This window comes from Mesoplodon densirostris, chromosome 15, assembly GCF_025265405.1.
Source record: "Mesoplodon densirostris isolate mMesDen1 chromosome 15, mMesDen1 primary haplotype, whole genome shotgun sequence".
Lineage (NCBI taxonomy): Eukaryota > Metazoa > Chordata > Mammalia > Artiodactyla > Ziphiidae > Mesoplodon > Mesoplodon densirostris.
In genome coordinates, this window is record NC_082675.1 from 2649164 (window position 1) to 2673142 (window position 23979).

The 23979-nt window shown below is 42.5% G+C and overlaps 1 protein-coding gene across 1 annotated transcript in view; it reads left to right on the top strand.

Moving 5' to 3' along the window:
- Positions 1-277: 277 nt before the first annotated feature.
- TMEM132D (transmembrane protein 132D) overlaps positions 278-23979 on the top strand; it is a 632768-nt gene continuing 609066 nt past the window's right edge. Inside the window, exon 1 of the mRNA XM_060119302.1 lies at positions 278-356. Coding sequence (XP_059975285.1) covers positions 278-356 — 79 coding nt within the window. The remainder of the gene's footprint in view (positions 357-23979) is intronic.

Here is a 23979-nt window from a genome sequence, read left to right on the forward strand (position 1 = left end):
TGAAAGTAAAAATATCCTGGTGGGGGTGAAAAGGAGGTGGAGTTTGCCTGCGCGCGCGCTGGACTCGGGAGAGCAACTCCGGAGCGGCGCGCGGTGTCGCCTCCCGCAGGCCATGGACGGGCGGGAGGAGGACGCAGGGCGCCGCGGCCGCTCGCGCCCCTAGCCCAGCGCTCCCTCGCCCTCCCGGCCCGCTCCGGTCCTCCGGGCGCTTGGCGACTGTGTCTTCACCGCCCAGACGGCGCCGGGGAGCCGCCGATCTGCGCTCCGGGTCTCCGGGATGTGCGCGTCTACGATGGGAACGCTGTGGCACCATTGGTCCCCCGTGCTCGTCAGCCTGGCCGCCCTCTTCTCCAAAGGTAAGGGGACGCCGCCGCCCTCTGGGGCCCCGGGGCGAACTTTGCTGGGAGTGAGTGTGTGGGAGGGCGTGCATGGATGGGGGCGGCCGGCAGAGTGGGTGTGCGTGTGCGTTTGTGCGTGTACACGCGCGCGTGCGGCGGCCGAGATCCTCCCGCTGCCCCTCGTAGTAGGTGCCTCCCCGGAAGACTGGGGCTGGAGGCCCGAGTGAGACCGCCAGGGCGGAAAAAGAGCCTCGTTCCCCCGACCGCGTGTTCCACTCTGGGAGGGGGCCGTGGGGAACCTTGAAAGGAGAGATGGGCCCTGGGAGGGCTGAGCAAGATGTCAGAGGAAGGGACTGAAGTGACCTCCTGGAAAGGTTCAGGAATTTGGGCTTGACTTTTCCTACTGGCACAGACCCGTGAGGAAATCATGCCGGAGCACGCCTCTGTATGGGAGTGCCGTTGCGTGCATCGTGGGCTCCTGTGCCTGTGGCATGGGGCTAGCTCCGGAGAGGTGGCCCTGCGCTTCCCTAAGAGAGGCTTCTCTCTCCCTTTGCCTTCTGTGGCTATTTGTCCGGTGGCAGCATCCGTGCAGGGTGGACGCGGAGTTTCAAACCCTGCTTGTCACCTGCGTTATCCCAGCAGAGCCCCTGACTTGCAGCTGTGAGGAAGGCGGGGATTCCGCATCTGCTTGCCTCATCTGTCTCCATCCCAGTCTGTCATTGGCACAGCAAGTTTGGAAGCTCAGGACACGAATTCCTTGAAGGGAAATTATTCGATTCACACCGGAGGTTGTAGAAAGGACCCGCCATTCTTTCTCCTTACTGATCAGGTCTCTTTATTTGTGTGGGGTTCCCACAGGGGCCTCTTTCCTACAGAGAAATGTATAAGGAGCAAAGCGGGGCATCTTAGCAGTCTCCCATGTGTGTCCCCAAATCCCTGTAAACAGAGGTTTTTTTTTTTTTTCCTGAGAAGATTTTCGAGATGGGATCTCTCTCAGAAACTTCAAAGCCAATTATCATGCACAGAGCCTTTTTAATTACAGGAATTTTCTGTTCTCTGAGCTCTTCAGGCATCATTGAGGTTACATTGCTTTAAATCTGACAATAGCCGGCTTTTCTGCTGGCGTGACGTAGGAAGAGGGTGACCTATGCCCACCCTGCTTGGCTGTCTTTTCAAGTGCAGTCGTAATGGGCTCATGTCACCTAATTATGAGTTAGAACAATTCTGAGGACCAGCGCCTCGGGGATTTGTGATGTGCACAAGAAACGGAAGAAAAGCTCGATGAATTCAGTGAATCCACCCCAGGCAGACGTGAGGTTAAAAAAACCCAGATCCACAGCAACAACAGCCCAGCAGACTTGCTTGCCTATGGCTACGAGGCATGTTTTTTATTGGTTGTCACTTGGTTTGATAATAGGAATAGACTTCTCTGTTTTTATGCCGCAATAACAAGGTTTTATTAAGGTACGGAAAAGCTTTGTAAATATGACCCAACTCTTATATGTTTTCTCGGTTAGGTACACACATAGTTCTGTTACTGATTTCTTTATTAGGCTGAGCAGGGTTGAAGAGAACTGTATTTGCCCTGCTAGCTCTGGACTTTTCAAGTGGAGACACTGAAAATGTCCTTAACATGAGGAACTCTGATGTGGAGGTCTCGGCTTGTGGAAGGATGCTGTAAGCCCAGCCTATGACATATTTTGAGTTTCACAGCCCTGAAACCTTCCAGTTGTAGAAAATTTCCTGGTGCAGGTATGAATTCTAAACACATGGGCCATTCAGTTCTTTTTCCCATATGTTCACATCACTTTCCCCTCTCAGATCCTCCGACCACCTGAAAGTTCTAAAAAAGCTTGAAATCCAAGATGGACTATATTTAAGAGGATTTTAATTGGAAGGAAACATATGCATAGACACACACCATCCAAAGTGCCTAATTTGTCTGGGTCTGATGGAAAGATGGAGATTATTACCAAATATTAAATATGTGTTTCAGCATATTTTTATATTTACTGCATTGCCTTAGTTCTTTCCAAACATGAAGACTTGAAGGAACAGATGTGCACAGATCTTCATTACCAGGCTAACGTCTTTGAACCCATATGTTTAAATTTTATGAGCAGGAAGTGATTGGTCATAGAGCAACCTCATAGATCTTTTGAAAATCAAATAAAAATAAAGTTTCATCACTTGCAGTTCTATCCCTTGGGACCTGGGAACTCTATTATGAAACAAAAAGTTTTTACCAGCACTGGTGTGCAGTCCCAGCCTTTCCTGGAGAGCAGCTTTATATGAAGTTGTCAGAGAGTTTGTGCTTTATGTTTAGAGTCTAGCCTTCCTGGGGAACCTGATGCAGATTACAGCTGTGCCAGCTTGCAGATGTGTTTTAACATGTTGCTATTCGTTTCATGGGGGTGGGCAGTCAGGGCATGGAAAGTAAAGGGGCCCAAAGACAAATTAATGAGATTAGAGATGGGCAAAGAGCCAGGCAGGTTTTCAATACAAAGTCAGGAAGGTGGCACCATGTAGGCTGCTTGTGATGACCCTGACCTGCATCCCCCAGAGTTATGTCCTCTTGCAAATGCCGTTGAGAAGCAGACACTCAGTGGTCTGGGATCCCGGGAGAGGAGCTCCTGTGGTGATGGACCCCTGTCCGTGGGTCGTGTTGGGCACGTGCTCTGCCTGCATCCCGTGGCAGAGTGCAGCCAGCCTCCTGGGCAGTGGCTTTGTGAGGGCACCTTCGCGCAGAGTGTTTCCACCTTGATAGCTTCCCTCTTAGGTCAGAAGTGAAGCATCTGGGTGGCTGAGCATCACCTCTTATTTAGGAAATATCCTCCCACAGCTCTGGACTGGAAGGCGCTTTGGTTTACAGTGACACCTTGTCCGGGCTCTCAGGGGAGGAAGAAGTATCCAGGAGGGAGCACGTTGGGGTGTGTGAGTATGTGTGTGTGTGTGTGTGTGTGTGTGTGTGTGTGTGTGAGAGAGAGAGAGAGAGAGAGAGAGAGAGATAGGGAGAGAAAGACAGGGGCAGAGACAGAGACACAGAGAGACAGACTAAACTTTATTGCTTACATTTAAACACTGTCAAAATTAAAAGGAGAGGAAATGGGGAGACCAAGAAGTTTCATTTTTCTTGAATTAAAAAGTTAGGTACTAAATATGATCTTATAAGAAATACTTATAGGCATAGAAATTTAGAATTCTAAGTATTAAGTTCTGTTTAATTTAGTTCAACTCTGAAAGCCAAGAAAAAATGAAAAAACAAAAACTCCAAAAATACGCTATTGCAGAAGCTTATACTACCCTGTATTTTAAATTCATCTATCCATTTATCCACTCACCAATTTATTCAACCAGTCTTTATCCATCCATGTATCCTTCCATGCGTCCATCCATCCATCCATCCATCCATAAATCCATAAAATTTGGTGGTTCAACAAATACTAAAGGCCACAGGCTTTGAGTGAGCATGGAATTCTGCAAGAACTGTTTGCCTGTGTTCTGAGGACACAGGGTCAGGAAGGTACTAAAGTGTCGCTCGATTCAGGATAGTTCACTGCCAGTCATTCCTCTAGCTTGTAAAGTGCACAAACCGTCCATGGTTTTAAGTCATGGTCTCAAAACCCACCAGTTCGGTGTTCAGTTCCCTCTTCCTTTCCCCTCCTGGTTTCCTTGGTCCCCTCTCCTTCCTTATTTTATCACAATAGCTGCTTTTGGAGCACCAACTGTATACCCCACGCCATGCTGGCCATAGGATTACAGTAGTGAGAAAACCCCACACAGATACGGTTACTGTGCTCCTGGAACTGGCAGTTTATAGAGGAGATAGAGAAAGATGTTAATTATATAAAAGTGTAATTATACATTGTATAAAAATGTTATGTAAAGGAATGTAAACTTTCAACTGCGGTGTGCTAGAGGGACAGGGCAAGCATCTCTGAGCGCAGGTATATTGGCATTGGACTTAAAGCATCTGAGGGATGGGTTGGTGTTTACAGGGAGGGTGCAGACACGTACGGGGACTCCAGAGGGCCAGTGTGGCCGGGAGAGAGAGCCGTGGAGCTTGTGGTACTGCGTGAAAGGACAGGGTGGGAAGTGAACTAGAGATGGGCAGAGGTCAGGTAGGGTGTGGGGATATCCGTGGCATGTCCTCTTTCACCTGGACCAGCACCAGTTGCCCATGGCGTCCTGGTGAGGCTAGTAATAGCAGCCTCTTTCCCTCTCAAAATGGTCCAGGCGGGGGATGAATTCTGTGCTGGCTCCTTCCCAGGCACTGGTAAGGAATAGAAGGAGGTACGGATGGATTTTAATCAGACGGTCTGTAAATTTCCCGTGGCTGCCTTAACACATGACCACAAACATGGTGACCTAAAACAACAGAACTTCATTCTCACGTAGTTCTGGAGGCCAGTAGTCCAAAATCAGTGTCCCAGGGCCAAAATGAAGGTGCTGGCAGGAGACTTTTAGGGGAGAATCGTGCCACCTCCTCATGGGTGCCGGCGGTCTTTACCTTCTGGCAACATCACTTGAAGGTAGTGTCTTCCCATCTCTCTCAGGTCTGTCCTCATGCCTCCTCTTCTGTGTCTAAAACCTCCCATCCCCTCCCTCTTATGTAAGGACTCACATGGTTGCGTTTAGGGACCACCGGAATAATCCAGATCATCTCCCGTCTTACGTTAATCATACCTGCAAAGACCCCTCTCCCCCTCTCTTCCCCCAAATAAGGTGACATTCACAGGTTCAAGGGATTTGGACGCAGATATCTTTTGGTGAGGGTGGGGAGGCACTTTTCAACCTTCTACGGGGGTGACACATTCTAAAACCATTTTCTGTCTCCTCTCCTAAATTTTAAGTACCTCTAGAGGCAGCCTCTGTGTATTTTTCTCTCTTTGATTTCTCTTCAGTATTGAGTTTAGTACTTTGGACACTGCAAGGACTCAATAAATTTTTAAGTATCCTTAAGACTGTAGACTATTGCTGAAAGGAACTTTGCACAGCAGTAAAATGGCTTGATGCTGGGGTTTTTTTTTCCACCCAGTAGTTCAAAGTGCCGCAGGAAATACTTTTGTCGATAATAATAACAGTGAATTTTAAAGTAATTTAAAATTGTATGCCAGGCACTGCACTGAGTGATGGCTGAAAGTGTTTTTTTGTGAATTTGCAGATAAACCCAATGGGTTAGATTTTATTCACCCCATTTTATAGATGCAGAAATGGAAACTCAGAGAAGTAACTTGTCCAAGCTCTTACAACTAAAGTGTCACAGTCTGAATTCTGATGCTTCAGCCCACACTGTTAACTGTTTTACATTCTGCTCGTGATTATGTATAATAACTAAAAATGAATCCATTTGTCAGGCAAAAATTACGTGTGGTGCCTGACATGCAGTTTGAGTGCAGAGGGGTTTCCGTGGAGTTTCAGCTCTGAGCCTTGGATGTGGCTCATTGTTTGTTGAAGGAATGAATAAGTGAAACCCCTGTTTTTTAATTTTCTCAGCCTTCATTTCTCCAGCAGTAATCGGGAATGATACCTAAAAGGAACTAAAACATGGATTTTAATCCCAAGGCTGTTACAGAGGTGGAGGGGGGGATCTGATGATGTGAAATTGTGTGGTTGTCTCCTAGGCCAGGATGCTGAAGAGTCTTCGGCTGTGCTCTCTGAATCCCAGCATCCCGTCATTCATTGGCTTCACTAACATGCGTGGGCCCTGGGGGAGGAGGGGAGACTGACGTGACCTCTGTTTCACCAGGACTAAAAGTCTGGGTAGCTTTTTAGTAAAATTGTAAATAACGAGGAAGAAGCATGTAGCATGAAGGCAGACATTTTTTTCCTGTTTCCAAAAGGAGAATGTTGGATTCTGTGAACATGTGGATTTGTGAGTTTGACTTTTGATGCCAGACAACAAACTTGAGTGAATTATGGGGAGAATATTGTGAAGGTGCTAGAGCAGAAGTGAGTGGTGACCACAGGAATCCAGCGTGGATTTGTCGTGACATGAGACCAAAGACTCAGGATATTTCTATATCACTTTCTTCATTTATTTTTTAAAATCTGCTTTAAAAAAAAATCCAGGAAGAATTAAGAGGATCACCCAACAACCTGAGGCCAGGGTCGTCTTCACTTAATATCAGTTTTAAGGGTCCCTTTTATTTATTTTTTTAATTAATTTTTTGGGTCAACTTATTTATTTATTTTTTTTCAAGATTTGGCTTCTTTTTAGATTTTATTTATTAAAAATGTTTTAAGTGTCAGAGTACTGATTTTTTTTAAATTTTATTATTTTTTGAATTGAAGTATAGTTGGTTTACACTGTCATGCCAATTTCTGTCATATAGCAGAGTGACTCAGTTATACACATATAGACATTCTTTATTTTATATTCTTTTCCATTATGGTTTATCACAGGATACTGAATATAGTTCCCTGTGCTCTACAGTAGTGAGACCGTGTTGTTTATCTATGTTATATATAGTAGTTTGTATCTGCTAACCCCAAGTTACTAATTTATCCCTCCCCCGCCTTTCCCCCTTGGCAACCACAAGTCTGTTCTCTATGTCTGTGAGTCTGTTTCTGTTTTGTAGATAGGTTCATTTGTGCCATATTTTATTATTATTATTTTTTTTGCGGTACGCGGGCCTCTCACTGCTGTGGCCTCTCCCATTGCAGAGCACAGGCTCCGGACGTGCCAGCTCAGCAGCCATGGCTCACGGGCCCAGCTGCTCCATGGCATGTGGGATCCTCCCGGACCAGGGCACAAACCCGTATCCCTTGCATCTGCAGGCGGACTCTCAACCACTGCGCCACCAGGGAAGCCCTGTGCCATATTTTAGATTCCTCATATAAGTGATATCATATGGTATTTTTCTTTCTTTTTCTGACTTATTTCACTTAGTGTGATCATCTCTAGTTGCATCCATGTTACTGCAAATGGCATTATTTCATTCTTTTTTACGGCTGAGTAATATTCCATTGTATATATGTACCACATCTTCTTTATCCATTCATCTGTTGATGGACATTTAGGTTGTTTCCATGTCTTGGCTATTGGGAATAGTGCTACAATGAACACAGGGGTGCATGTATCTTTTTGAATTATAGTTCTGTCCAGGCATATGCCCAGGAGTGGAATTGCTGGGTTATATGGTAATTCTATTTTTATTTTTCTGAGGAACCTCCACAGTGTTTTTCATAGTGGCTGCACCAACTTACATTCCCACCAACAGTGTAGGAGGGTTCAAAGGGTCCCTTGTATACAGACCTATCACCCAAGATGTCTGTCCCATCAACTTCCAGAAATTAAGTATCCATAGGGGAGGAAGTCCCTTGAACTTAAAGTAAACAGATTTGTGACATATATTCAAAAAGAGATTAAGTACATATTGTCATGACAGGACAGCAGTAACTAAGGTTAAGAAATATGTTTGCAACAGTTGAAAGGGAATAAAAACTTTTGTCTCTCTCTTTCTCTGAACTAAAGCCTCGAAATGAGACTTCATATACATTTGAAAAGACAGGCAGTCACAAAGAGTTTTTAGCCATTAGCGACATTGGTTATTTTCCTCTTGTGAAAAATAGTATCTTTTTATGTTTATGGGAGAATTGCTGAGCAGACTCACTAAATAAAGAAGGTGGCAGTCAGACTTCAGTTTTGTTGTTGTTTTTGTTTGTGTGTTTGGTTGGGAAAGCCATGTTGGTAGGTGGGGGGATGCTTAAGTTATAATATAACTCGCTGAGATTCTCAAGGTTCTGGACACAATCTCTTAGGACATTGTGGCAGGAAAAGATTTTGATATCAAAACCGATGTTGATGTCGCCCATTCTCTGCCTGCCCTTAATCCTCATCACCCTTTAAGTCTCATCTCTTTAGCAGGTTAAACATGGCAACCACTGCCTCTTGCTACAGCAGAAAGCCCAGGACAGAACAGCCAGGTTCCTGACTTTAGATTTCCAGCAAAAGACAAAAGATTTGGAAAAACATATGTTCATGGGCATGTGTTTTCTGAGCACACCCTCTCCTTCTTCACCTCAGTAAATATTTTTTCACCGGGGGGAGAGGGAAGGAGGATTTGGAGGTTAGTTCAGATGCCAGAGTGCTTTTGAGATGCTCTGTGTCACTTCACTCCAAGGATGAGTTAGAGCAATGTAAGTTAGATTTCTCAAATATATTTGGAGATTCATAGAGGAAGAGAACCTGCTGTAAAAAGCAGAAGGCATGTCTGTGTGCAGTGACCAGGCAGTGAGCTCCAGCGACGTGCTGAGAGTGGCAGAATATTTCCCAGATCAGCCGAGGAAGCTGGAGCAGACATGGCGGAAGGAAGCCCAATCAGCCTGAGGAGGCCCTGAGGTCAAGATCACGGAGGCATATCTGTGGTCTGCCTGTACTGACCGCAGGAGACCGGATGCCATTTGGACCAATGACAAAGTCTGTCGTTGAAGTGAACCCTCCTGGTTGTCGTGGGCACTTTGAATCTTTCAGAGCTTGCACGTGATCTCTGTAATAATTGGAGGCGGGGGATATTGTTTGGCTACTGGGTGAAATGGGGAATCCAAATAGAAACAAAGTTCCATCCCATAAAAAGGAAGACACGTGTGTTTCTTGCTCTCTGAAGCCGGGGACCAAGTTTGCATTCACTCCAGCATCCTTGTCAACACGCTGGGCAGACACGCCTGGGTGGCACTGAGCCTTGGCGGTTCATGGGTGCCTGATGGTGTCTGATGGCCGGTGTCGACCTTGAGCACGGTCTGCAGGCTCTCGTCCCAGAACCCCGTCCCAGCCCGTCCATGGTGGACGTCTGTGTCGAGACCAGCTGTGACAACAGATGGGATGCTCTTTCATTAGAGGAGCAGGTTCACAGAAGGAGGGCAAGGATGCTGTGTGGCAGAATTGCTCTGGGAAGGATCTGAAGTTAGAACAGTCTAACACTTGAGATAAGTGGATAGTGCAGCCCGCTGAACTTGGGGCAGTAAATGCCAGCTGGGGAAGGACAGCGCCAGGAGCTTGAGAGGGACATGTGCACAGACAGAGTGGAGGGATATTTAAGGACTTTATCAGATGAATTGGGAGATTTTGATTGACATATATACACTGATATGTATAAAATAGATAACTAATAAGAACCTGCTGTATAAAAAATAAATAAAATTAAATTAAAAAAAGCAGACAAACAAAAAAACCTGTTTCTTTCCCAAGTTCCTTTTCTAAGAAATACTTCTCAGGCCTTAGTACCAGGAAAAAAAAAAAAAAAAGCTGTGTTTATCCTGAGAAATAGTTTACACTGTATCCTGTGAACACCGTGAATTTTCTAAGTGAATTTCCAAGTGTCTGTCTTTGCTTGAACTCCTAGGAGTCTCTGAGGCAACTTTGCTATTTATAAGTCTAGGAAATTTAAGGGACACATCTTGTGACTCAGCTTCATCCTTGGCTTTATTTTATTTTCCTTATTCTGTCTCTCTTGTCTGCTTCCTTGCTTACTTCTATCCCAGTGCATTTATTTTTTGTAAGCTACTTCAAAGTAATCCTGACATGAGGGAGAGGTAAAAATAAATAATCTCACTACCCTAAGATGACTGCCTCAACAGTTTGATGTCTTTCGTTCTAGCTGTTTCTCTATGAATTTTAAAAGCGGTTGTGTTCACACCGTCTCTGGGACACTTAATTGGTTTTTGACTTTTTTGAGTTCATATGTTTATATAAGCATTTCCTCATGTTTTAAAAATGTATCAGGGATATATTTTTAATGTCTGCACCATAGCTGAAATTTTTCAGCTCTTTTTGCACAATTACATAATTTATAGTTTTCTGCTATTATGAGGAAATAATTATCTTTGTGCATAATTTGTGCTTTGAGTTACTTTCTTTCTTTTTTTTTTTTTTTTTTTTTTTTGCGGTATGTGGGCCTCTCACTGTTGTGGCCTCTCCCGTTGCGGAGCACAGGCTCCGGATGCGCAGGCCCAGCGGCCATGGCTCACGGGCCCAGCCGCTCCGCGGCATATGGGATCCTCCCAGACCGGGGCACGAACCCGTATCCCCTGCATCGGCAGGCGGACTCTCAACCACTGCGCCACGAGGGAGGCCCGAGTTACTTTCTTAAAGAGAGTCACAGTTATTTAATTACTAGGCCAAAGAGTATGGGTAGAGCTTTTGTTGACAAGCTGTTTTCCAGACAGGCTTACCTTTTTGTACAGGTGTTAGCGATACATGAAAGCGTCCATTCTGTTGAACCTTGATGCCCTTAGCGATGGCACTGTGGGTGTCTGCTGTACCCCACAATCTTTGCTGAGTGCCTTGGTGGCCCCGAAAAGTATTCAAAATGTGTCATGGAGAGAGTCACATCGAGGATGTGGCTTCTGAGGCCCCGAAGCTGTTTTCCTCCAAGTGTGGTCCAGGGCCCTGCGATGCCTTGCCTCTTGAAGGCTGTGCATTTGGAGCAGGTGAGGTCATACAGTCTGTGGCCAGTGGGAAGATGCAGAATTGCTTACAGTGGGTGCTCCTGGGGATGCTATGTGAAGAGGACTCTGGTCAACAGATAATGTGGAGGTAAAGAGCCTGCAGTTTCAAGGTTATGAGGGAAAATGAAAATGCATTTAGAAATTCAGTGAGAAGGATGTGATCTAGTTACCTGGGAAGATGAAATCTCTCCAGGACATGCTGTTTGGGAATCACTATCATAGAACAGAATCAAAACAACAGGTGGACATTTAAACCTGAATTCTGGGACTTCCCTGGTGGCGCATTGGTTAAGAATCTGCCTGCCAGTGCAGGGGACACGGGTTTGAGCCCTGATCCAGGAAGATCCCACATGCTGTGGAGCAACTAAGCCCATGCACTGCAAGTACTGAGCCTGCACTCTAGAGCCTGCGAGCCACAACTGCTGAGCCCACGTGCCACAACTACTGGAGCCTGTGCACCGCAACTACTGAGCCTGTGCTCTGGAGCCCACGTGCAACAACTAATGAAGCCTGTGCACCACAACTACTAAGCCTGCGCCCTAGAGCCCACGAGCCACAACTCCTGAAGCCCACGTGCCTAGAGCCCATGCTCCGGAACAAGAGAAGCCACCGCAATGAGAAGCCTGTGCACTGCAACAAAGAGTAGCCCCCCCTTGCTGCAACTAGAGAAAGCTCATGCACACCAATGAAGACCCAACACAGCCAAAAATAAACAAATAAAATAAGTTTATTAAAAAATAAATAAATCTGAATTCCTTGATTCTGTGACTTTGATAGAATTAAAAGGGCCCCTGCTGCTTAAATACAGCAAATATTCTTCAAGTTCAGCCCTGAGATTGACCTAGCTCTCCTACTTTGTCTGCCACAGGGACTGTCACCCATACTAAGCACCAAGGGCTTTGATTTATTTGTCCAACAATTAGTTTGTTGAGGGCAAGTTGCAAACACAGTGAGATGGGCTCTGAAGATGTGTCAGTGAATATGAAATCAACCCTGCCCTGGAAGTGCTGGAGACTGAGACTTGAACTCCCACCTCTCTCGGGTAAGCCAACGAATACTGGTATGGAAACGTGTTTGATTAAGCAGAGAGAGGAAGGAATGCAGCCTTGATTTCCCCTTAGAACCCTTAAGAGGTCTTTTCTATGATCTTTGCTTTTTCTTTGTCGGCCAAGGTTCTCAGTTGCTGACAACAGAATCTGCTCTGGCAGAGATGGATTTCCTGAATTGTGTGAGGCGGTGTATAGACCCGCCATGCACACCAGGGACCCAGGCTGGGGGAGGAACAGCAGCAGCCAGCAGAAAGCCCCAGCCACAGTATCTCCTGTTCTGGCCCAGATCCCACTAGCACCGTTGCCTTCCTTTTGGCGCCCAGAGGACCCAGCGCTTCCCTCCCTCAGGGCGGTCCCGACGGAACCACACGCTCTTCCGCTCTCTGCAAGAAGGACTGATCTCGTTAGCTGTTGCCTCTCCTTGCTCGTTGTCTCTGTCTGGGTTTCAGATGGGTGCGTCTGTTCAGTGGCACCCAAGACAGATCTGGAACCCCAGAATCAGGAGATTCCTGCCCACCTTGCTGTCAGGACCCCAGCCTCTTCAGTTCTGGAAGAGACCCGCAATTGGTGTGAAATGTGCCCGTCTTCAGTATCCAAAGAAACTCTCAGCTTGTTAAAATTGATTTCAGTGACCTTGCAAAAAGTCATGTTCAAATATCTCATCTGTGTAACTTTTCTCTTCCCAAGAGGACTGTGGGAAGGAAACAAAGACCCTTATTGTGTGTTTCTCATGTTGCTGGTCATGGTGTTGGTGAACATGTGCTCAATTAATGGCTGATTCAGTTTTGATTTTTCTAGACAGTCTTCTAGGATTTGAAAGTATTCCTTGGGTTTCTTTGAACTGGAGGCTCTCAAGAGGAGGTACCGTTTTATTCTCCCAAAGGCCTCTAGGTTACTATCCTCAGTCAACCTTTAACAGATGCTGTGAAGGAAGAAATCAAAGCAGGTCTTCAGCTGAGACTCCTTTTTTGGAATAGGAAGCAGAGTGCATGGCTTCCCCAAGAAGCCATGGATTGGATGGAAGAATTCTGCCTGAGTTTGATTTATTTAAGGAAATACTTTCTAGTGATGAATAACTAGACATCTTTTGGTTGCAGGTACAAAACAAAAATCTAAAATTGCCTAAGGGATACATTAGTGAGGATGGGCTAGTATGATGGGTAGACTCTGATGTAATGTGTATATATATATATATATATGTACACACACACATATATATAAAACATACATACATACATAACACATACATATGTATATATTACATATGTAATATACAGATCAGTAAAAACCCATGTCTCTGTGGCTTAATTTGACAAAGGTTTATTTCTGGTTTGGTTAGAGTCCAGTTGACCCTCTTTGACTTTGTAGTTATGCCATTTTGAACCCATGACAGTAGGGGATGAGAGGACCTAGGGGATTTACGTGGGATGCATTTAAAGTCTGGATTTGGAAATGGCTTTATTATACCCACATCTTATTGACCAGCATTAGAAACAGAGCCTCCATCTAACTGCAGGGAGGACTGGGAAAGGTAGAGGAGAATGTATTGGGCTGGCCAGAAAGTTCATTTGGGTGTAACTTTTTGGCTGACCCAGTATTTGTTTGGTAAACATTAATGGTCTCTGCCTAAAGGAAAAGGGAAATGTAATGGTTCACATAGCTGAAATTCTGGGGGTGACTGACATCAGGCAAGGCTTGATCCAGGCACTCACGTGATGCCAAAGGGACCTAGACTCTCTTTGCTCTTCTTTAACTGTATTGGTTCTGTTCTAACGCACACTGTCCTTCATTTAAGCAAGATGCTTCCCCAGCTCAGAATTACACCTTTTTACCCTAAATTCAGTAAATAGAGCATATCTCTCAACAATTCCATCAAAGTTCTGGACCTGCCTCTTAAAGGTCCACATTGCTCTGTGAGTCTTCTGAATCAGTGACTGAGCACAGAAGGATGGGATAGGTGCAGGCTGATTGGCTCAAGTTTAGCCAGTAAGCTCCCCCTTTGGAGCCTGGAGTAGGAACCCACCTAGACCACCCGATAAGAAAATGAGAGGCAGTTTATGCAAAATAATTCAGAATACTTTTACCAAAAGCGGGGAGATGAGAATTTTGTATTCTTGCCCAGACGACAACTCCCAGTATAGAATTGTCCCCTCTTGGAGAAGTTACTTTATCCTTTGATGTTTGTTTAAATGTACTGTATGCTTTTGTTTCAATGATTATAATTTTTCAGAGCCCTTCATTAGATGTAAAAACTATGCACAATGGAAATAACTGTTGTGAATAAATATTTGCATGATGGGCTGTTAAAAGCAAGCATCAAAACACACAATGGCTTGTTTTACAAGCATTCAATATTTTGAAATGTGAGATCAGTGAAACAACTGAGAATTCTATTGAAAGGGAGAAAGAACAGCTTAAATAATATTATTTACATTTTCAAGGGAACTGTGTCAACAAAATGAGGGAAAACAGTGATTTTGATGTACAGAAATGTAAAAGCAGCTTACCATTGAGTTCTGACTTTTCCCTTTAATTTCTGCATATCTGGTCCTCATAAATCTAGTGTTCTGCTGAATTCCTTAATTAGGCAATACACATTAGGGAGTTGGGTTTTGCCTGTACTTCAGATAAATGTAACCTTAAAACAAAGTGGAAGAACAGTTTCTAGGATATTCTGGTATTATAGATAACCTAATGTTTACATTTTGGGAAGGACCAAAGCTTGCAGTGCACATTTGGGCCAAATGTCACCTTTTAACTATCCTAAAGTAATTTTTCCAGAATTATTTTGGATGTGGTAAAGAGATTTTTGATAGGGAAAGGACATTTATACTATTCTTTAATGATTGGAATTTAAAAGCAAGCCTCATGACAAATAAAGCAGTAGGGTGCCATATGCCTTCAACTGATAAGGAAGAAAAAAATGCTTTAAAAATGTTTATTGAATTATAGTTGATTTACAATGTTGTGTTAGTTTCAGGTATACAGCAAAGTGATTCAATTATACATATATATAAATATATAAATACATATTCTTTTATTACATTCTCTTCCATTATACGTTATTACAAGAATCTTTTTTAAAAAAGTTTTTTTTTGTTGTGGTCAAAAGTCACATAATATAAAACATACTATCTTAACCATATTTAACTGTACAGTTCAGTGGCACTAAGTACATTCACATTGTTGTGCAACTCTCACCATCATCCACCTTCTGAATTTTTGGGGTTTTTTTGGCTGAATTGGGTCTTCGTTGCTGTGCTTGGGCTTTCTCTAGTTGCAGTGAGCGGGGGCTACTCTTCGTTGCGGTGTGCGGGCTTCTCATTGCGGTGGCTTCTCTTGTTGCAGAGCACAGGCTCTAGGTGCGCAGGTTTCAGTAGTTGTGGCTCGTGGGCTCAGTAGTTGTGACTCGCGGGCTCTAGAGCACAGGCTCAGTAGTTGTGGCACACGGGCCTAGTTGCTCCGCGGCATGTGGGATCTTCCCGGACCAGGGCTCGAATCCGTGTCCCCTGCATTGGCAGGAGGATTGTTAACCACTGCACCACCAGGGAAGTCCCCGAATTTTTCACCTTCCTAAACTGAAGTTCTATCCCCATTAAACCCTGACTCCCTATTCTCCATCCCCACCCCTTGTGCCCCTCCCCCCCCACCTCTGGCATCTACCATTGTACTTTCTGACTCTGTGAGTTTGGCTATTCTAGGTACCTCGTATAAGTGGAATCAAACAGTATTTGTCTGCACCTGCTGTGTATTGGAATGCATTTTTAAGGTTAACTTAAAGGTATTGAATATCTTTTTTAAAAGCCTTTGGATTTCCTCCTGTAGTTGGATGTCAGGGGTGTGGCTTTTGATTGACAGATCGTGTCAGGTGGTACACGTGGCCTGCAAATACGTTCTGTGTGGCTTTCGCGGTGACTGCCTTGTCATTATTTGGAGATCAGCAGATTTTCATGAGAGCCTGGATTTTCCTGCTTCTTTTCCATGGTGAGCAGCCCTGATACCTCTGCATGTCAACAATGGTTCCAAGCAAGACAGAAGCTGTCACCACCAGATGCTCTACACTGGGTCCATCTTCTTTTCTTTTCTTTCCTAGTTGCATTATCCCTGACTTGGAGTACTAGAGAACTGGTGCCCTGGGTTTGGGTGCCTGTCAAATGTGGGGAGATGAACACTGGAGTGGAATCCCAGTGTTGCTGGAATCCGCAGAGCTTCACTCATTTAGGTCATTTTGCTGGGCCCTGGGGCTGTGTGAATTGACAATCTCTGCGGGATAATATTTACTTTTAATTCCCAGGAATTGCTTGATTTTGTTTACTACTTTGCTTTTACATTATTTCTTTATTTGGAGGAGTGCCCTTGACACTAGAATATTTGAATGGAGGGGTCATGCAAAGCCCTTCTGAGCGGTATGTAAGTGGAGATATTTGAAAAGAAATGCATTTACAGATCCTCAGCTTCTGTATGTGTTTGTTCCTAAACTTGATCCCTCTAGGTTAATTTACAATTACCCCGTGCATCTTCGGTCTCTTCCTCTCTGTCTCTCTGTCACACACACACCACACACCACACACCCACACACACACACACACACACACACACACACACACACACACACACCCCTTCTTTGAATTTACAATAGAAAGGTACCTCTCATCCATCTAGTGTCTTGCTCTGTATGATTCATTTCTCCCAGGTGTTAAAGCCTCCACAGTCCCCAGGTACAATTATTAATTACAAATTTAATCAGAGCAGCATAACACTCCCACCCCATAGCTCATTAAGAGGTACATTTACAAGAAGAGAAGTACTTTTTATTTTTTTTAAAAATTTATCAAAATGTGGAATGTATTTATGCTGTGTCGTAATATAATTGTAACAATGCCAACTTGATGAAGTTTTTGAATACTGAGAACCTTTTAGTAAGAAGAAACAAAAAAATTTAAGTTCAGTATAGACACACCTATATTTTTGTTGTAGCAAAGTGTAATAGGATGATGGGTACATTACTTTCAAGATTAAAAGTACATTACGTTAGGATACTTCCATGTCTTGGCTATTGTGAATAGTGCTGCAATGAACATTGGGGTGCATGTATCTTTTTGAATTATGGTTTTCTCTGGGTATATGCCCAGGAGTGGGATTGCTGGATCATATGGTAGTTCTATTTTTAGTCTTTTAAGGAACCTCCCTACTGTTCTCCATAGTGGCTGCACCAACTTACCTTCCCACCAACAGTGTAGGAGGGTTCCCTTTTCTCCACACCCTCTCGGGCATTTGTTATTTGTAGATTTTTTGATGATGGCCATTCTGACCGGTGTGAGGTGATTCCTCATTGTGGTTTTGATTTGCATTTCTCTAATAATTAGCGATGTTGAACATCTTTTCATGTGCCTCTTGGCCTTCTGTATGTCTTCTTTGAAGAAATGTCTATTTAGATCATTTTTTGATCCGGTTGGTTTTTTTTTTTTTTTATATTGAGCTCTATGAGCTGTTTGTATATTTTAGAAATTAATACCTTGTCAGTCTCATCATTTAAACAGCTTATATGGAAAGCAGAAATAAACCCAGACATAGAAAACAAACTTATGGTTACCAAAGGGGAAAGTGGGTGGGGGGATAAATTAGGAGTTTGGGATTAACATATACACACTACTGGTGTATCAAGTAGATATGCAACAAGGACCTAGGGAATTATACTCAATATCATGTACTAACCCGTAATGGAAAATAATCTGAAAAAGAATCTATCTATCTATATCTATATATATCTGAATCATTTTGCTGTACACCTGAAACTAACACAACATTGTAAATCAACTATACTTCAATTAAAAAAAGGTATATTACAATAGGATAAAATTCTGTATGGGAATCAGAATGGAAATGTGAGTTTAGGGGGAAAAGGAACAATGTAAGATTGCCATTGTTAAAGAAGATTTTTTAAAGATTTTATAAATGGTTGAAAGTAGGTGTCAAGTCATTCTATTATTTATATTCCAATGGATGCATTTAAAAGAGTGATGTAACAGTTTCGTTTTAAATGTCAAGGTATACAATACACAGGAAACTTTATCCTTAGCAACTGTTGAAACTGTGATGAAAAATATTAGATATCAGTTCTTAAGTGTGCTAGTGGGTACGTAGTTGTAGAAATTTTCTCTCCAAAGTGAGAGGAACATCCTCTTGGAAAAGCATTGCCTTTAGAGTGGTAGTTCTCAGCCTGGGTTACATGTTAGAATCACCTGTCAAGTTTTCCAACATTCCGTTGCCCAAGGAAATCAGAATACCCTGGGGTGACATCCAGGCGTTGGGGGTTTTGAGAGATTCCCCCCCAATTGATTCTGATGTGAAATCGAGGCTGAGAACCATGAAGCAAAGCCGTCAAGGGAAAACATCTGTCCACGTGGAGGAGTAAAGCAGGGATTCTGAACGCTGGCTGCACAGTGGAATCTCGTGAGAAGGTATTTTGTGGGGTGTGTGAGTGTCAGGTTAATTGAGGTAAATTTGCGTGGTGTACAGTTCACCTTTTTGTACAGTTCTGTGAATTTCGACAAATGCATATAGTCTTGTAACCACTGCCACACTCAAGACAGGGAACATTTCTATCACCCCCAAAGTTTTCTCCTACCCTTTCAGAGCTAGTCTCTCCCTCTACCCTCATCCCCTGGCCACCATGGATCTGTCTCCTGTCACTAAAGTTTTGCTTTTTTTCCAGAATGTTGTATACATGGTACCAAATCTTATATACATGTTACCATACCTTATGTAACTTTCACTTAGCCCAGTGCATTTCATATCCTTCCAGGTTGTTGGAGATGTTACCTAGTCCAGGCTAGTACTGCTCCCACACGATGGGACAAATCGAGAGATGAGGTGTTGGGGTGAAGAATAGTGACTTCATTCAGAAAGCCAGCAGACAGAGAAGAAGGTGTCCCAAAGAACCATCTTACCCCAGTTAGAAATCAGGCTTCCTCTTTTAAAAAACATTTTTTAAATTAAATTTTAAAATCTAAATTAAAATTTTTTTCATAAAATAAATCTCAATAAACTTTATTTTTTATTGAAGTACAGTTGCTGTACAATATTATATAAGTTATAGGTATACAATATAGTGATTCATAATTTTGTGTGTGTGTGTGTGTGTATGTGGGCCTCTCACTGTTGTGGCCTCTCCCGTTGCGGAGCACAGGCTCCGGATGCACAGGCTCAGCGGCCATGGCTCACGGGCCCAGCCGCTCCGCGGCATGTGGGATCTTCCCGGACCGGGACACGAACCCGTGTCCCCTGCGTCGGCAGGCGGACTCTCAACCACTGCGCCACCAGGGAAGCCCGAGAACTGCCATCTTAATAATAATGAACTCTCTAATTCACGAACATGGTACATGTGACAATTTATTTAGGCTTTCTTTGATTTTTATCACCACTGTTTGCAGAATACAGATGCCACACAAACGTTTTAGATTTATACCCAAGTGTTCCAGGTTTTTGGGTGCTATTTGTGAATAGTATTCTTTTTAAAATGTGAATTTATTGCAAATATATAGAATAAAATCGATTTTTATATATTGACCTTTTATCCTAAACTTATTTATTTTAGTAGCTTTTTTTGGGTGGACTCTTGGTAACATTTTATGGACAATCATGTCATTTGTGAATATAGTTTCATTGCCTACTGTTCAATCAATATGCCTTTCCCCTCGTTCCCTTTGTACTGGCTAGAAATTCCAGGATGATGTTGAGTAAAAGTGGGGAGCATTTGCATCCTTGCCTTGTTTCCAATCTTAGGAGAAAGACATTCAGTCTTTCACCATTAACTATGATGTCGGTTTCTTGTAGATGCATATATATGTTTATGAAATATGTGGGTTTCATAAAAATATGGAGATGAAGTTCTGTTCTGTTCCTAATTTGTGGGCAGATTTTGTCATAAATAGATGTTGAACTTTGACGCATCCTTTTATTACATCAATTGCCACAAGAGTATGATTTTTCTTGGTCTGTTGATATTGTGGGTTACATTGATTTCCACAAATTGAATCACTCTGTATTCCTTGTACAAACCCAACTGAGTCATGGTATAATTTTCAGTACATTGCTCTATTTGATTGGCTGATATTTTGTGTGGGGCTTTTGTATCTAAGTTGTTTTCTGTAGTTTTCTCCTATGTACTACCTTTGTCTAGTTTCTGTATTAGGGCAATACCAGTTTCATAGAGTGAAATGTGGAGTGTTGCCTACTGTTCTGTGTTCTGGAGGAGACTCTAAAGGCAGTGCTAGAACTTCTTTAAATGTTTGGTGTAAATTTTCTGATGAAACTGCCTCTGTTTGGATTTTTTTTTCAGAAGCTTTTAAATTATTGATTCAATTTAATAGTGTTAGGGCTATTCAAATTATCTTATATTGAGTAAGTTTTGGTAGTTGTGTTTTTATGAATTGGTCTGGCTTATCTAAATTGTTGAATTTCTGGAAATAATGTTGGTAATAGTCTTTTGCTAGCCTTTTCATGCCTTGAGATCTGTAGTGATGCCACCTATTTCATTCCTGCAATTAGTTGCATGTTCTTTTCTCTTTTTTCTCGGTCTGGCTAGAGGTTTAAGATTTTTACCTGTCTTTTCAAAGAAACAGCTTTCAATTTTATTTTTCTCTGTTGTTTTCCTTTTTCATGTTTACTGATTTTTGCCCTGATCTTTATTATTTCCTTTCGCGGCTTCAGGTTTAATTTTCTCCTCTTTATCTGGTCTCTTCACATTGAAGCTTGGATCATTTTTTCAGACATTTCTTCTTTTCTCATATAAGCATCTAATGCTACAGATTTTCCTCTGGGCACTGTTTTACCTCTGTCTCTCAAACTTTTATGTTAGACTTTTGTTTTCATGCAATTTGTATAGTTTTTCATAATTTCCCTTTTGACTTCCTGTTTGACCCGTATGTTATTTAGGAGTTTGTTGTTTACTTTTAAAATATTTGAGGATTTTCTGGATACCTTTGTGTTATGGATTTCTAGTTTAATTCCATTTTGCTCAGAGAATATACTTTGTAGGATGTTAATTCATTTACATTTTTGAGTATTTTTTATGTTCCAGAATATGGTCTATCTTGCTAACTACTCCTTGTGTTCTTGAAGGGAATGTTATATTGATGGTGTTGTCCAAGTATCCTACACGCTGATTGACTTTCTGTTTACATGTTCCTTCTATTTAGTGAGTGTTGACCTCTCCAATTATAATTATGGATTTTTCTGTTTCTCCTATTAGTTTTGTGAGTTTCTGTTTCATGTATTTTGGAGTTCTGTTGTTAGGTGCAAACACGTTTAGGATTGTTACATATTGCAGATGAATTGACCCCTTTATGAGCATATAATACCTCTTTTTTTCCCCCTTGTATTATTGCTTATTTGGAAGTCTCTTTTTTCTGACATTAATATAGTTCCTTCATTTTTTTTGGTAGTGATTGCATAGTATATTTTCTGTATTTAAAAAATTTTAACCGGTTAATGTCTTTATATTTACAGTGTGTGTCTTCTAGATAGCATATAACTGGGTGTTGTTTTATATCCACTCCAACAATCTGTTTTGTAATTGGTGTGTTTAGACAATTTACATGTCATATAATTTCATATCCGATTAGGTTAAAATCTACCATCTTCCTAGTTGTATGGTATTCTTTCTGTTTCCTGTGCACCCCCTTGACTGTTTTTTAGTTAATTGAACATTACTTATAATTCTGTTTTATCTCTACTATTGGGCTATTACTTGTACCCTTTTTTTTTTTTGACCACACTGTGTGGCTTGTGGGATCCTAGTTCCCCGACCAGGGACTGAACCTGGGCCCTCCGCAGTGAGAGCGCAGAGTCCTAACCACTGGACCACAAGGGAATTCTTGTACTTTTTTTTTTTTTTTTTTTTGCGGTATGTGGGCCTCACTACTGTGGCCTCTCCCGTTGTGGAGCAGGGCTTTGGACACGCAGGCTCAGCGGCTATGGCTCATGGGCCCAGCTGCTCTGTGGCATGTGGGATTCTCCCGGACCGGGGCATGAACCCGTGTCCCCTGCATCGGCAGGCGGACTCTCAACCACTGCACCACCAGGGAAGCCCCTCACTTGTACCTTTTTAAAATCACTGCAGTAATTGCCCTAGAGTTTTGAATACAGACTTTTAATTTATTATGACCTAATTTGCAAAGAATATTACACCACTTCACATATAGTGTAAGAACCTCCAGATAGTATATTTACACTTCCTCTCTCCCACTTTTAGTTTTATTAGTGTCATTTTTTATTTTTACACATGCTATAAACCTACAGTATATAGTTATTACTGTTAATTTTTAAACATATTTTCTTTACTGGAAAAAACGAAATGGTGGAAGGAAATGAATATTTAGTTTCTATCATGGGTCAGGCATTTTTTTATGCTTTTTCCTATTGTTATTGTTTTTGCTTTATACAATCAGTCATCTTTTAGAACAACTGTAAGTAAGAAAAAAATGGATTTTATATCTACCTACATTTTAACCATTTCCAGAAGTCTTCATTTCTTTGTGTAGTTCCAAGTCTCTGTCTGGTAATATATTTCTTCTTCCTGAAGAACCTCATATCAGAGATCTGATGGTGATGCATTCCTGGTTTTCACTTTTCTGAAAAACCTTTACTTTTAGTTCAGAAAGTATTTACTTAAAGATGTTACTTTGCTGTCTCCTGGTTTATATAGCTTCTGAGAAGAAGTCTACTGAAATCCTTATCTTTGTTTTTCTGTTTGTAATGTGTCTTTTTTCTTGTGCTGCCCTCAAAGTTTTCTCTTTCTCTTTCTTTTTTCAGCAATTTGGATAAGATGTGTCAGGATGTGCTCTTTTGCATTTATTTATCCTGGTTGGGATTCTCTGAGCTTCTTGGTCTGTGGTTTGATAACTTTCATTATTATGGGGAATAGCACTTGTTCTGTTTTCAGGTATTTCCTTCTTTCCTCTCTCTCTTCTCTTGTGATTCCAATTACACATATGCTGGACTTTTTCACATTGTCCCTCAGGTCCTAGATGCTCTGTTTTCTCACTCTTCTTTTTTTTTCTCGTAGTGTTGCAGTTTCAGTAACTTCTTTTGACCTGTTTTCCTATCATTGAGTCTTCCCTTAGCCATGTTTAGCCTACGAATAAGCCCGTTGAAGATATTCTTCATCTCTGACTGCGGGCTTTTCATTATTATGTTATTTCTAACATTCCCATCTGACATTTTCTAAGTTTCCATCTCTTTGCCATGATCCCCCATCTGGCCATGAGGTTGTCCACCTTGAATACCAGAATCCACCTGCACGGCACCTGGAGTCTCTTCTGCCCAAGCTCTGGCACAGGTGAGCCAGTGTCTCTCGTCTTTTTGAAGGAACCTCTCTTTTCTTGGATTTCAGGCTATTTGGTTTCTCTGCAACCTCAGCTCATTGATGTGTTTGTGAAACCCTATTAGTCTGTAGTGTATCCAGCGTTTTGGTTACTGTTGTTCTTGTTAGGAGGGGAGCAGTCCTTTCCCCCTGTTCTCTGCATCTTAGGCAAGAACTTTTTAAAAATACAGACCCAGAGATGCTGATTTATTTTATTTGTGATGGGACCCAGACAAGGGTCTAGTTCTAAAAGCTTCCTAGGTGATTTTGACTCGGAGGCACAGATGCTGTAGGGCAGTGATACGGGGATGAGGTGATGTTCTGGATTTATTTCACAACATTTACTTCCCTAGTGGAATTATTTTATGTATCCCTTTTGGTTTAACCAGGAAAACAGAAAGCATGTCAAAATATTGCCCACACAGGGAATTTAGGAGAAGACATCAGTTTAGTAGAAGAAACTCAGTCTCAACTCTGGACAATAGTGATAGTTTCCTCTTGTTCTTTCTTTCCAAGGTTGAAGGAGGTTGTTTCTTCATAAAAATTTACCACATTCTTGGGTGGGGAGGAGATTCATGCCCATCCTAGTGGACAGAATGTATGTTTGCACACTCGCATCCATCCGACTTCTCACAGCATCGTCTTCTTTCATTTTGGGGGCAGCTGAGGGAATTCAGAGATTGCCTGCAGCAGGGCCCTCCAGCATCTCCAGACTGAAGGGACAAGGGGAGGAGATGGGTCCCCACTGTCCTGTTTCCAGGAGAAGCGTTACCTGCTG